We start from the raw sequence: 14079 nt of genomic DNA, 5'->3' as shown, positions 1-14079 counted from the left end.
CACTTCAGAGATGGTGATTTCCACAAGCTATGCTGGGTACTACATATTCACTGATGGGATGTAGGGAAATTTTGCAGAAATACTGAAGCAAGTTAGAAACTGCAGAAATCAGCAACTGAGTTTGTTACCCACCTGCTTTAAGACTTAAATTAGGTTGCACCTGGGCAGATAATACTGTCCAGAGGCCCAGAACGTGCTTCTTCCATGCAGCCTTCTCTATCATTCTTTGAACATTTTTCTCCTCAGTTGTGCTGTCTCTTTCTGAGGACACATCAAAATAAAACCAAAGGAAATGCCTAACAGGACTAGCAGATGCGTTCAGCAGTATGCTTCTACACTTCTGCAATTTTAACAATTACCCTGCTTCTCGGGAGTAGCAAGATGGTTAACAGTGTGCTGACTATCATCAGTACTAGCTTATGCATGGCTTTTTTTAATTAACAGAACAGTTGCAAACATTGCTAGAAAAGAAGACTTAAGGACTGTTTAATTACACAAGAAGGCAGTAATCACTGCTACCAATATTCTTGACCAGAATGTGCCTGAGGGCAAATGAGTGTTCATATGACAATAATAGAATATCTTGTTCTGTTCAAGAAGCTAGGGCCACTAGTGGATCTTAATTTTCAGGAGAGGGTGAAAGCAGAATGCTCAGCTCAGCTCTTGCTGCTTTGGTGAATCACAGCCATTTGGTGACAGGACCAACAGCTTATTTTCTAGATATCTCTGCAATATAAAACTGTAAGAAGACTGAACTTACATATTTTTACTGCACTGACCATGCCTTTATTAGAACTAACTGTAAGACATGAATAATTTTTCACCTTATTTGAACTACCACTCTAATCTAGATCCAGCAAGTAACTGTGCAGTAACCAAGGGCTGTAGCTTAGAATTGACTAAACAGTAAATGCTGCAACCTTGTTAAATCATGAAAAATTTATTTTCATTACATATACATGAAGGTAAAAGATTTCAGTCAATAGTGTTTTGAACAAGCATTTCCAACATGAACCTGTTAGTGTAGCTAGGCTGAAACTTAATGTAAAGCTAGTGTTTTCCCTTTATTTAGTAATTCATTTCTAGTGTGTATATACAGAATTCATTTTCCTGTTAGAATACCAGAGACAGTAATATTGCAACATTTACATTCCTCATATAAAATGGTGTAATGTACATTTTCAGCTTGGTGTAGATATATAAATATGTACAAAATAAACATTATTGTAATTAATATATTCAGACAAAGTATTTAGCAACATCAAAAGCAGATGCACATAGATTTAAGTGAAAATGGTGAAAAACATCTTTATGACATTAGTGACCATTATTTGCATATATAAAGTAGTACAGATAAAGGCTCCTCTTTTCAAGCCTTCTGTGGGCATACAGTAACTTTAGTAAAAACAAACATAATTGAGAAGCGTAAGATAATTATATATATATCTCATGTGTGTCATGATCAGATGGTTTACTAGGGTCCATCTTGATCACAAATGGGTAACAACGTAAAACATACACATTTGTTCAGAGCATAGAATATTGCACAAGAGCAAGTTCTTTTGAGGAAAATAATTCCTGTGTTTGTGAACAGCAAAAATGGTTCTTATGCATTTAAGAAATTATATACTTGCAGTTTCTAAACCAAGGAACATTCAGTAATACTGTCAGAACTGTCATCCATCAACTTCTTCCCAGCCTGTTTTATGGCAATGGTGTATCATTAGCAAGATTTGGCAAAGAGAGAAGGCAGATAGACAGTACATATACATATTTATCACAAGTCAGACCAGATCCAATAAACCAACCACTGGATAGTTTCCGTTATCTGACAATTTCACCCTTAAAGAAATATGAGTGTCTTCAATGCTAATCACAGTGATAATCACACAGTAGTAGAGTAAGATTCCATTCTCCTCTGCTTGGAAACCAACTTGCCTGAACTTCCAGTCTGAAGGCCACTTTCTTCAGTATCACTGTCACTGCTGTCTACAACTGTGTGATCCAATGCCATCTGACCAGTCCTCCTGTGTAGATGAAAGCTCACCCCACTCTCCTGTATGGAGTTAGTTATAAAATCTTCATCAGAAGAATGAAATGATTCATCATCTCCTGTGAAATGGTTGACAATGTGAATCCCATCAAAAGTGGGTTGGTCTGAGAAGTCTCTCTGGCCTTTTAGACATTTGATCTGTTACAAAAAGCAGAAGGTAACAGTTAATCAGAGCTGAAGAGTCCAGCTGTAAAAAACCACCACATTTCCAAGACACATCTCATTGCACTCTTACTGGATTAAATTACATGCTAGATCTAGAAGTAACATATTTAATGATCACTTTGAAACTCAGCTGTAATCAGAACAAAGTGACTCCTCAGTTCTGGCTGCTCAGAGACCTTGAAAGAATGTCTTAAATAGTACCTGGAATTTTCCAAAATTCTCCTTCCACCCCCAGAGTATTTCAGTTTTAAGGCTTAATAATCAAGGTACCTAGAATCACTAATGACAGACTACTCTAGGCTTATTTACTGCATCTTTAATATACCCACAAGGATGGTTTGTAGTTAGTTTTCTAGAGTGGCCCATTTGTTTTGACAGCACTTTTGGCTTTCACATCTTACTTTCACATGTCCATTCTTTCCTTTACCCCCTAACTTTCCACTTGAGAAAAGCCCTCCCACAATCCCAAAGAGCAGGGTCCCAAATGAATATCACCAGCTTCACACAGCCACAGAAAAAAACCCCAGATAATATGCTTACTTCTATCTACACTGCAAGATCAAGTGTCTTTTCATTACCTAGTTCAGACCCAGTAAGATTTCAGATCAAGAAGTACGAGAGAAACTTCTCTTTGTACGGCACAAATAGATTGTAGTTTCAATTTTAAGAAGTCATCAAACAAGACAGAAATGATTGTCAGGCCATGGACAGGTATAGAAATATTTTAATTCAAAATTCACTATGAAGTGATAAACTATTACAACCATGCATTCCAGTTATTCAAAAGTAAAATCTAAAGCTCTGAAGTTTGGCAAGTCCCCTGTTTAAATTAGTGAAAATTAATTGCAACTCATGGAAGACATTTCTGAGGTTATTTTATCTGGAATTTCACTTTTGCTAGCTTTTTAGTAGCAACTACGTCAGGGTCAGTTTCACAGTCCATGAGTATTAAGATAAAAAATCCTAAAGATGCAGGAAAACATTAAAAATGCATTATAGAAGCTTCCTAATGTCACTCTGAAATCTTAAAAAGGAAGATGTAACGATTGCTATTTTGTAAGCAACTTTTCACAATAACAGAGACCTGGAAAACAGAAAGTAGTCGTCGTCTGAGGAGCTTCTTTACACAAATGTATTCGACATTTCAGAAATCTGAAGCAGTATTCACTTTGATAAATAAAGAGGGCATGTAGGTCCTTGCTACTGACAGCACCAAAAGATTTTACCTATCCATTTGGGGAAAAAGGAATCTCTGTACTTACCATGGGCTTGTGCAAAAGATAAGAATAAAAAAGGGGTTGAAAAAAGATCACAAGAGTCAAAATCATGCTAGAAGTCATTAAATCAGATGTTAATAGTATGTGAGGGCTCCACCTTTTAAAGCATATTGAAACATCCCTTTTAGGAATATGGGTACATGCTGCAGATCTAAACCTTCACTGTAACTACACATACTAATACTAGTTTTTCGCACTTTCTTCACATGTACACAGGCTGTAGTTGTTTCATAAGGAACTTGCATGTAAAGGCAAGCAAAACAAAAAGTTCCACACTTGCACAGCATAATTCATGTTACAAGCAAAATCAGCTCATTCCAAATACTAGATACTGGAGAGTAACATGTATCTGGACTATATTTTTACTAGCTTATATACTTAAGATACAGAAAGCCTGATACAGAGATTCTTGTGTTATTTAGAAACAGAAAGCCTGACACAGAGATTCTTTTGTTATTTAGAAATATTATCCCTAAAAAAATCCTGCAATATGATCAGATTAGCTGCCACATGAAGTTTCCAAAACAGCTATCAATTTTAGTCACTAAGAAAACAGAAAAACAAAACCCAACAATTTCTCTCCACCCTCACCACAGAAAAAAAGCTCTGCTGCACAAGTGACTACAAATTTCCTATTAGAGTAAGAAATTACATGCTTTCAGGTCTGCACAGTTAACCCATTGGTTCACCTGAAATTATGAAGCCAATACTCAATGTTAGTTGTTTTGAACATTCAGAAAGCCAAGCCGATGACCTCAACTGTTTTCCTGAAGACTTCAACACATGACACCTTTAGACAAATGTATTTAGGTAACATGACAAAACCATGGCTTCATGGTTTTAGGCAGTAGCCTTTCCAAACACCAAATGAGAGTCTTTGGAAAATGCTGTTGGTGGGAAAAAAAAATATCATTAATAGACACAGCCTTTGCCAATTCCTAAAGTGAGTCTGGGAAAACAACACACTTGTTATGTTTTGTTATTCTAATGAAAGGATGCACAATCTGTGACCTTCCAGAAATGCTTCTTTTGACCTGCAGCTTTACATTTGCCTGCCCTTTTTCTCAAGTACTCCTCACATCCAAGGGGAAACAGACTGCTAGGAAGAAAAATGAACATAGTGTAGAGAATATATGCAGCAAGTCTATTCATTATCATACAGTTTCATTACTTCTCTGTCTGCATGAAAAAGCCAGGAGCACAGACAAACACTGTAGCATCAAATTTGTATTATGGGGATCAACAAGATGGATAGCAACACTGCTGGAGAGGACACAGGGGTCCTGACACACTGGAGGTTAAGCATAAATCGGCAGTGTCCCTGAGCAGCGACGAAGGCTAACGCCATCCTAGGCTGCATTGACAAGGGCATAGCCAGTACACCACGGGAACCTATTCTTATCTGGCATGTGTTAGACTGCATCTGTCCTGTTCTGCACTTGCTATCTCACTCCTTCCTCAGTACAAGATACTAGTGAGTAGATTCAGTGGAGAGGCACCAAGACAGTTAAGGGGCAGGAGCTTATGTCTTAAGATAACAGAGAACTGGATCTTTACTGAAATGTGTGGTGGGAGAAAAGACGTTGATCATAACACAAAACACAAGGTTGTGTTTGAATATGAAGGGAAAATAATTGCTACAAGGCCAGTTAAGAACTAGAACAGGTTGTTTAGCGACTGTGGACTCTTCCCTCCACAGCAGGTTTCAACAGCCAACAGGCAAAGCCCTACAGAACCTGCTATGAATTTAGTGTTGATCCTGTTTTGAGCAGGCAGTTGGACTAAAGGCCTACCAGTGTCCCTTCCAACCTGAAAGACAGATTACAATGCAGTGAGATGTGCAAAATGCATGGGCAGCAGGATGCGTATTACTGTTCTTTTGGCAGCCATTTTGAGTTTGAGAAATTGAAATACTTTGTACCTGCTAAAATTACTGTTCCTCTTAATGTAAATGCTGTCATTTGAATCCAAATGCCTTTCCACTCGACGTTGGCACATTAAATTATCACAAAACCTAGCCTTCCAACAGAATGTTAATTTTATTTTACTATTAGGAATCTTACGTTAATCTTGAAAATACTTGTTTTTCAATTGAAGGTAGAATCTGATTTGCATCTTAAATTTTATTTTAAACAGGAACCTTGATAAAAGTAACTAATCTTCAAGAAGTTAAAAGTATCCAACCGAATAGGTTGTGAACAGCTGTGCATTATTTTCAGTTTTGCGTAGTTTCAGAGTTGAAGGTACTTCAGAGGAACCTCAATCTAATATTTGTTCAGAAGCATTTCTGAGGAAGCCCGATTATCTGCATTTTCTGTTGCAGCAGAAAAGCTTTGTAAGGCTTCTCAAGGCATTTGGAACAACTTATAGACAGCATGTGCTCCAATGCAATTAGTACCAGTGGCTAACGTCAACTTAATGCTCTAAAATAGAGGTTTCTCAAAAGGAAAAGTTTTGTATTCTCACATAACTTTACAGTCTAGCAAGCAAGTCTCTGCACTTCTGACAGAAAAAGCAACATCTTTTTTCAAGATGGGAAGGCAAGAAGTGTCCTACTGGTTCAGGGCAGTTCTACCTCCAACAGTGACAACAGGACTTTCATGTTGTTTTGTTTTTAAAGGTACACATACAAATATGACCATTTTTTTGCAATCAATTCCCTTCATATTCCCAAGCCCCCACTCACTTGTCCAGCAACTGCTGTGGCAGATATCACAGTACATCTCTTCCTGGCTGCTTCAGCACGCATTTATAGACCAGCTGTCCATTGCTAAGGATTCTTTTATTTGCTGTCTACCTCCACAACTTTCTGTGGTAGTTCCAGAAATTCCTTTATTTGGTTTAAACTAACCTCCTACTTGTTTCAGGATTTTCCCCCAAATTCTAGTAATGCAGGAACAAGCAATAAAAAGCAGTTCTGCAGTTGTGATTCTGAAACTTACATTGTAACGTCTCCCCCAGCCTTCTCTCTAAAACAGAAGTGTCCCAACACTTTTTAGCCTCTTATGAACAGGCAGTGCTCATGACCACCGATCATTTTAGCCCTTTAACTTCCCTACAGACTTTCTTTAAACTCTACACCCATCTTTAGGTGTAGAGACCAGCCCTGCACTAAGGTTTTCCAGTGACAATACAAACTTCTTTATTTTGTTTTTAATATACTTCCTATTGATGCTGAACCTTGTTTCATCTGTTTTGGCTGCTGCTGCACACTAAGCCAATGGTGCCAGAGGACTCACAGTGACAACTCAAACATATCTTTCCTGATTTGTAACTACCAGTTCTGTGTCTGCCATCAGGTAGGTGTGGCTTAGGTTTTGCAGCTGATGCACTACCTTATTCATGTTGAAGCTCATCTCTCACCTTTTTAAGAGAGGCTTCTTGAGATTCTTGCCATCAGTGTTTTATTTGAACACGGAAAAAGAGCGTAAAGTAGGAAGTAAAGCATTATGCCAAACCCTGCTCCCCACCCCCACTCGCTGTTCTACTCTATCCTTATCATTCCACCTGAAAGAAAAAGAACAGCCTTTTTTCTTGCAGCCATATTAAGCATGAACTACACTCAGGGTCTGTCACTTTTTTTTTTTCTTTGTACTAAGAGATAATATTGGTTAAAGCCTTTCAGTTTTGTGTCTGGCCCTCCTTCATGTGAAGGGAGCTAGACCTCTGCCACCTCAACAAGTGACATTCAAATGAACCATGGCTCTTTCTTACCGCTTCAGTTTTGCAAGAATCTGAGGACATCTGGGGAAAAACAACCTAGGTCTCGTAAACCCCCATGTTTTGCTTTTAATAGTCAAATCCAGGTCGTACTGTCTAGATGACTGCAGCTTCAACCCAGTTTGCACTACAGCACGTTCACATGATCTTTAGGACATTAAAACAGGTTAATAATATTATGCGCCCAAAATGTATGTCATTGTTATCCCTTCAGAAGCCGGCTGAGTCAGGACACAGTATCTTAATAATAAAGTTTGCATTCATACACCTTCTTATGCCTAAAGAATTCAGCATTTTAAAGACAAACTGTACATCCTACTGGTCAACATATTAAAAGACATTAATAGTATCATAACTCTTAACAGGTAAGACTGTACTTTCACAAATTTAAGAGAGCTAAAAAAGGCTAACAATTAGATCCTTGAACCTCAGAATAAACTTTCTTACCTGACGCAGACTGCCTCATCAAGCCAAGCATGAAGGAGAGACAGTAAAGAGAAATTTAGAAGTTTTAGTACAATTCAGAAGTTTTTTCACGTTAAATCAGAGAATCATAGAATAGTTTGAAGGGTGCTAGTCAGTTGCAAGCAATTTAAAATTCTAAGCCCCTTTCTTTTTAAAATGAGAACATAGGTCAAATCTTCAAATGAGACTTCGTGAAAGAGTTCTACTTAAGCTCTGGGAGACATTTTTATGTTGTAATCTGTGAGGTTTTTTTTAAAGCTAGGAATTCAGTGGTGGAAAGAAGTAAAATTAAAATGTTACCTTCTGCTCCCTTTAAAAGGCTTCAGTAACTACTTCCTGAGATTTACTCAATTCTGAAGTAGTAAAGAAAGTTTTAACAAAGCTTGCTGATAAACATCCCATCTACTCACAAAAGGATAAGTAATACACAAGTGAGATCAAAATATGATAAAAATATGACTGCTGCTTTGGGTGAATGAAATTGGTTTTGGCAGAAGGCAGTATGTTACACTTCTATTTAAAGAATAAAGATTCTGAATTCTCAGTGCTTTTACTTATAGCAAGAGGTATCTAAAAATCAGAGTTCCCTCTTTGGTTGTCTCTACCTTAGTAACAGTAGGAAGTCTTAGTAAGATTTCCTGCTTAAAAACCAAACATTATTCAAAAGAAAACTAGAGTGTTGCTGAAAGTATGATCTAACCATGTTTAGCTGAAGAGAAAGAAGTCATAAACGTTTTCAAATACCTGTCCTATAATTCAAAAGAACATTATCAACCAGGAAACATGAAAAATAGACTTATTAGTCAAAATCTAATTGCAAGCTAATTAAAAATGTCAGGTTTGATCTATTAAATTATAATAATATTTAACATTAATAAAAACAATTTAATTGGAGTTCTTAAAAATTCCTGAGACTAAGGGTCCACAGCATCTATTGGGATCCCTTATCATACTTAGAAGTTGACTGCTACTTACTGCTGACCCTCTCCCATTGTGATGAGATCACTTCAGTTAAGGCACACACTAGTACACTATCACTTCTTTAAAAAAGCTCCCAGTAACTCCTTTTGGAAAAAAGCCTGTGTCAGAAAATGAAGTAGTCACAGCATCTCAGACTGAATTAATAGAAAATATGTTGTCATTTGGGAGACAAATATCAGCCCAGACATATACAATGCCCAGTACGTACTACAATGCACAAAAAAAGAATGAACAGCATTAGGGTTGCAGGCCTTTTCATGCTACTTTTTCACTTCCACGAACACAAGCAACTCCTTAGATATCTTAAGCTCTCTGAAGCTCATTTTAAAATCTATCGTCGTACTTCCACAATGAGCCACATTCATACTGAAACCACTGCGACATGAACACTGCACAAATGGAGACATCATGAGCTAAACAACTAGTTGCAGAAACCAACATTTGCAATCCCTCATCTGAAACAATTCTTAGCAAGTTTAATGGCTGTACAGCTAAAATGCTGATGGGGTTTCCAAAGCTCCCCAACAGAATCAGCTTCCTTATATGAAAGGAACTGCTAGGCATGCATTGTGACAGAACTGTATCAGAGCACTTTACTGAAAGCCATTGCTTATTGATTTTTGAAAAGTCTGAGATTAAAAAAACCCTAAAGTTTAATATGATTTACTATATCCTGCAATAAAGAAAGTTTGATGCAAAAATAAATCAACTTTAAAGACTTCCTTCATTTTCCTCAAGCATGAAACAATTTTTACCCAAACATGTGGATCATATGCAAAAGACCGAGGACAGTCTTTTGACAGCTTCCTGACAACTTGTTTAGCTACCAAGATTACGTATAAAGAAAGATTATGTGTAAAATAAGTCAACAACATATATTGCATATAATATGGCAACATTCTTTGTTGAGATATGGTAACACATTCTCTAACAAATTTAAAAATAAATTTGAAAAAGGTATGTTAAATCAGAAATGTTATCATTGCAACTGTATTAGGACAGAGCTCAAAGTTGTGGCTTTTATTTCAGTGTCAGTCAATTTCCTGTTTCACTTAAGTGGTTTTTTTTCTAAAGCCATAGCTATAAATGCAGCCATAACTAGGAATATTACCTTGTAAATAAAAGCCATGAGCAATGCCAGACAATGGTCATTCTTGAAACTACTGATGATTCTAAAAGCCCAAACCAACCAGACCGAACAGATACTGAATCCAGGAATCCCCATTTACTCTGCTTGCTTCCGTTACCTGATCACTGTTGTCCCTCCTAAAGAAGGGGCCCTAATAACATGGACTCACTGAAAGGTAACAGCTTGAGAGGGACCGTATGGGCTTCTTTTCCCTGAAATCCATATGAAAAGCTTCAGAGATGGCCACACCCACATCTCTTATTGAAACCATTTTTGATTCTCCAATGGCATGCAGGAATATGTTAAAAAAAAATATATGCAAGGGGGAGACAATGAACCACATTTTCTTCTCACTGTGAGGCAGACACGAAGAGATCTGCAACAATCAGAGATATCCCTACTACAGAAATTCAGGAAATGGGTTACATCTTAATTTATTGTGTTCACACAGGTTTTTTTTTTTTTTTTTCTAGTTTAAAATATTAAGATTAAAACACTTCCAGAACAACTCTGAGTCTTCTCAGATTTCCTAAATATGTTTTGCTTCAGCCTAAGATTGACTAAATAATTTTGAAATTGATACAACAGACAGTTATATTCTCAACTAGGAAGCGTTTCTATGTTATTCCATTACTGCTCTTTTTCTCCAGGATTTATTTTTGTGTCAAAATTCAAAAAACACCAACAAATTAGCTAGATCTTGTTGAAATCAAGTTGTTCAACACATTCTAATGGGTCGTTGAAGAGTCATGGACATAAGGAGGAAAGCAAATATATTTAAACATGCATTTAAGAAGCTCTGGAGAACTATGACCACACCAACAAGAACAAAAATACTTTTTCCCCCTTGTAGTTCACTTACATATTCACAAATATTAAAGTTAGCCTGCAGTGTTCGAGGTGGGAGTTTGACATAAATCTGGGGTTTAGCAGATTGGAACTACCATTACACAGCTTTACGATTTGTCTTAGCTTTTACCTTCCCCCTACTCACAAGTTATGTTTGTAAGGCAGTAGTCAAGATTCTAATTGTTAAGCAAAATCAAGCAAACAAAAATTGCTGTTTGAAAAGAAAAAAACAGTGCATTAGGTACTGTGACTTAAGCAAGCAGGAAATGTCTTGATCATGCTTACAAAAAACATACGGTGAGAGCATTTCAAAATCTGTTTGCAAAATTGCTTCCTTTGCTTAGCAGTTAATAAATCACTATTAAACATTTATCATGGAGGCTTATTTATTCTATCTTAAGACATAATTTTGTCTTTGATATCCTTTAGATGTGGAAATCAATCTCCTCGTCTAAAAGTTTTCACCCAGCAGAAGTTTCAGTCAGATAAACAAAATGCCAATTTTTAGGGAGCCTAGCAATGGCCTTTGAAATGAAATTGGTAGCCAGTCCCTGCAGGATTCCTGTAGGAAGAGCCAAGCTGCACTCCAGCATACTCAAGACAGTCTGAGATCCACCTTAGCACATCTGGCCATGTATTTAGAACTGAGTTTAGCATAACTAAAATGGGAAACCTGTACAATCAACAACAAACCTTGTAAGAATTAATGATTCTAGAATAGTTCAAGTTTAGTGGTTTCTATAAAATAGTATTTCTAAATATTAAATAAAATAGCTTCCTAAAGAAAATTAACTCTGCTTTGTATGGATGAGTTCAGAGCTGTATTTGCTTCCTGCTAGCCTTACCTCATCTGCCCCTCAGACAATTTTATAATACTCTTACCAAGATAAAAATCAGCTGACAAATTCTTAAGAGGACTTGGTAGAGTATTTGGCTCCTTATTTTTGAAGTGTAATAAAATGAATCTTGGAGAAAAGGTCATTTATTTGTTAGAGGTTTTAGGACAAGCAGAAAGAAGCTTTACTTTCAGTATAGCAAAAGGGTTCAAAGAAGGCTGATTTGCAGCATAACTTAATGGTAGGACGACTGCATCTGTCCATACAGAGTTATCTCCAGGGTCTCATATGCATCTGAACTTCTTGATCTGCACTATCTTGAAACAGTACAACTGTTTCTGAAGTTCATAAACTGAATTCAATCTAATAGAGTTGCAGTATGGTCTATCCACTTGTTACAGCAATTGCAGCAAAGCACCTTGAAACTGGCAACAACAGAAGCTGATCAGAAGTCAGAACAAGTATTAAACTCCAGGTTTGATAAGCCTGTTGTGGGCTCAAACCAGAACAGCAGTGAATGACAATATTATACTTACAAACAGACCTAGGCTGCTTTTTCAGTTGCACAAGTATGGATGCTATTCTTAAAAGATAAAAACCCAAGAAGTCTCTGGACTGAGATTATTGTTTTTTTCATGTCCTCTATAGCGGGATAAAAATCAACAGTCATGAGGTACTACATTAGGCAAATCTGCCCCACTTGTCATTAACTCTTTGGAATCCAAGATCATGTACATGATTAACTACTAAATTCTCCTGTTTAAGGAAACAATTACCTTCGTTTTTGAAACTTGTACTTTTAAAAGGATAAGCCAGAGTAACCCAGAGTAACAAACTGGTATGCAACCTGAAACATCTATCTCAAATGAACTTTGCTGACTATATCACTAGAGAGAGTTCAAACCATTGCAGTGTGTCATGAGTAAAAAGCAAAAGAGCAGCAAGAAATTTCCAAGACTGACTAAATTCAGGCTTTTGGGTTTTTTAATAGCACTTAAATATTTGGCCTCTTTTAAATTGCCAGCTTCTGTAAGTCATATTCAGTCTCTCAGTAACACAAAATGCTTTACAAATCCCTATAGATGTCAGGAAGTTTAAATAAAATCTATGAAATAGTTTCAATGCATCAAAAGAAACCTCATCTCTAGCTGTCCTGCTATTTATTTCATATTGCTCTGAAGGTACTCTTACATTTCCTGAATTCAGTTTTTATAAAAAGTGCTTTTTCAATATCATCAGTTAAAAAGCACTTGAGCCAAAAGAAAATGTGTGTTGTATATCAGTTTTACCATAGACGAGTCTGCTGTCTTGTAAACGTGACAAAGATTAAAACTAGCCACAAGTGTTCAGACCAGAAAGCTTCCAGTGAATCAGAACAGGAAACCAATAAAGCGATCAATGGGAGGTCATGACTTTTTGATCACTGCACTACATGGTTAAAGAATTTGGTTTTGATCTAGTGCCATGTAATAAAATTAAACTTTGAAGTTCTGTATCAAATACGCAATTGAAATAGCAACAGTGCTAAAAAAGTGCCCAGCTTTTAAACTTTTTCAAAAGAAAACAGTCTTTGGTAACTGTATGTCAGATTTTATCTGTTGAGGGATTTTTTCCAAGATCTGACAAGTTTGTTGTAGTCAGACCATATGCAATTCCAAAAAAAGTTCTAAGCTGACTTAGCCCTGGGAAGTTTCTATAAATAGCTAGTTGGTAGGTGGAAGGAAAGTTCCCAGAAACTCTTCCTACAAGAAGTTCTAATGAAAGTGTTTATTTGGAGTGAGGACTTGGCAACAAAAATATTGTAAAACAGCAGCATGCTCACACTGAATGTACTGCAATTATTATATTCAAAGAACTACCTAAATCTCAATGCACCTTCTCCCTAGAGTAAGAAATCTATAAATACAAAAGTTACTGAAACCTCAAGCATTAACTAGAATGTACTGGCTGATACAGAGACTGAAAACGTAACCATTTTGGGCAACAGTTACAGGAAATGATCACTTTGCACTTTTACTCTGTCCTTTTAAAGCAGGAGTTAAACTCAGCATTTTTAAATGGACTAAGTAACATATATTTTTGCCTTTGATTGCAGAAATTACTTCCATCTGTGCTGGCTGCCATTCTGAGAGTGATAAAATTTTAGGAGGGATTTCCACCACATTTCCACTGTTTGCCCCACTTCACATAAATTTGCAGACATATTACAAGCTAATACATAACATTCCTCTCCTTTGTTTCTCACATAGATGGCACCTGTGTATGGTTGCCAACACAATTTTTTTCCCAAGAAACAGTTACTCAGATAAAGTCAAACCAGTAGAATTTCAATCTCGCCACTTTCCAATCCCCAAAACCTAATTTATAGGCAGAAACACAGGAGAGACCCTACAACAGCTCCAATTAGTACAGCCGATAGGTCATGCAGCTTCAGCACTCAAAAGAGCAGTGTTATTGCCATGATAATGAAATAACTTTATGATCAGTTTACTTGTTTTGCCAATCCAGACAAACTCTAAACAGGGACTTAGTATAGTTAAGTATAGCTAGCTATATTATTCTCTAATGCTGCAATCAAGAATTAGTATATAGCTCAGCAAAACA

The 14079-nt window shown here is 36.7% G+C and overlaps 1 protein-coding gene across 8 annotated transcripts in view; it reads right to left on the bottom strand.

The window, feature by feature from the left end:
* Window positions 1–924: 924 nt before the first annotated feature.
* EVI5 (ecotropic viral integration site 5) overlaps window positions 925–14079 on the bottom strand; it is an 82939-nt gene continuing 69784 nt past the window's right edge. For 6 of the 8 annotated variants that reach the window (XM_040610194.1, XM_040610196.1, XM_040610187.1 and 3 more), the window contains one exon: window positions 925–2191. In XM_040610194.1, coding sequence (XP_040466128.1) covers window positions 1886–2191 — 306 coding nt within the window. In that variant the 3' untranslated portion in view covers window positions 925–1885. Of the gene's footprint in view, window positions 2192–7662; window positions 7673–14079 lie in introns of all 8 variants that reach the window. The other 2 variants (XM_040610189.1, XM_040610192.1) reach the window with 2 other exon arrangements.

The sequence above is a fragment of the Falco naumanni genome, chromosome 11 (genome assembly GCF_017639655.2).
Source record: "Falco naumanni isolate bFalNau1 chromosome 11, bFalNau1.pat, whole genome shotgun sequence".
NCBI lineage: Eukaryota > Metazoa > Chordata > Aves > Falconiformes > Falconidae > Falco > Falco naumanni.
The sequence above is the reverse complement of the archived record's forward strand: the minus strand, read 5'-3'. Positions and strand labels throughout refer to the sequence as shown.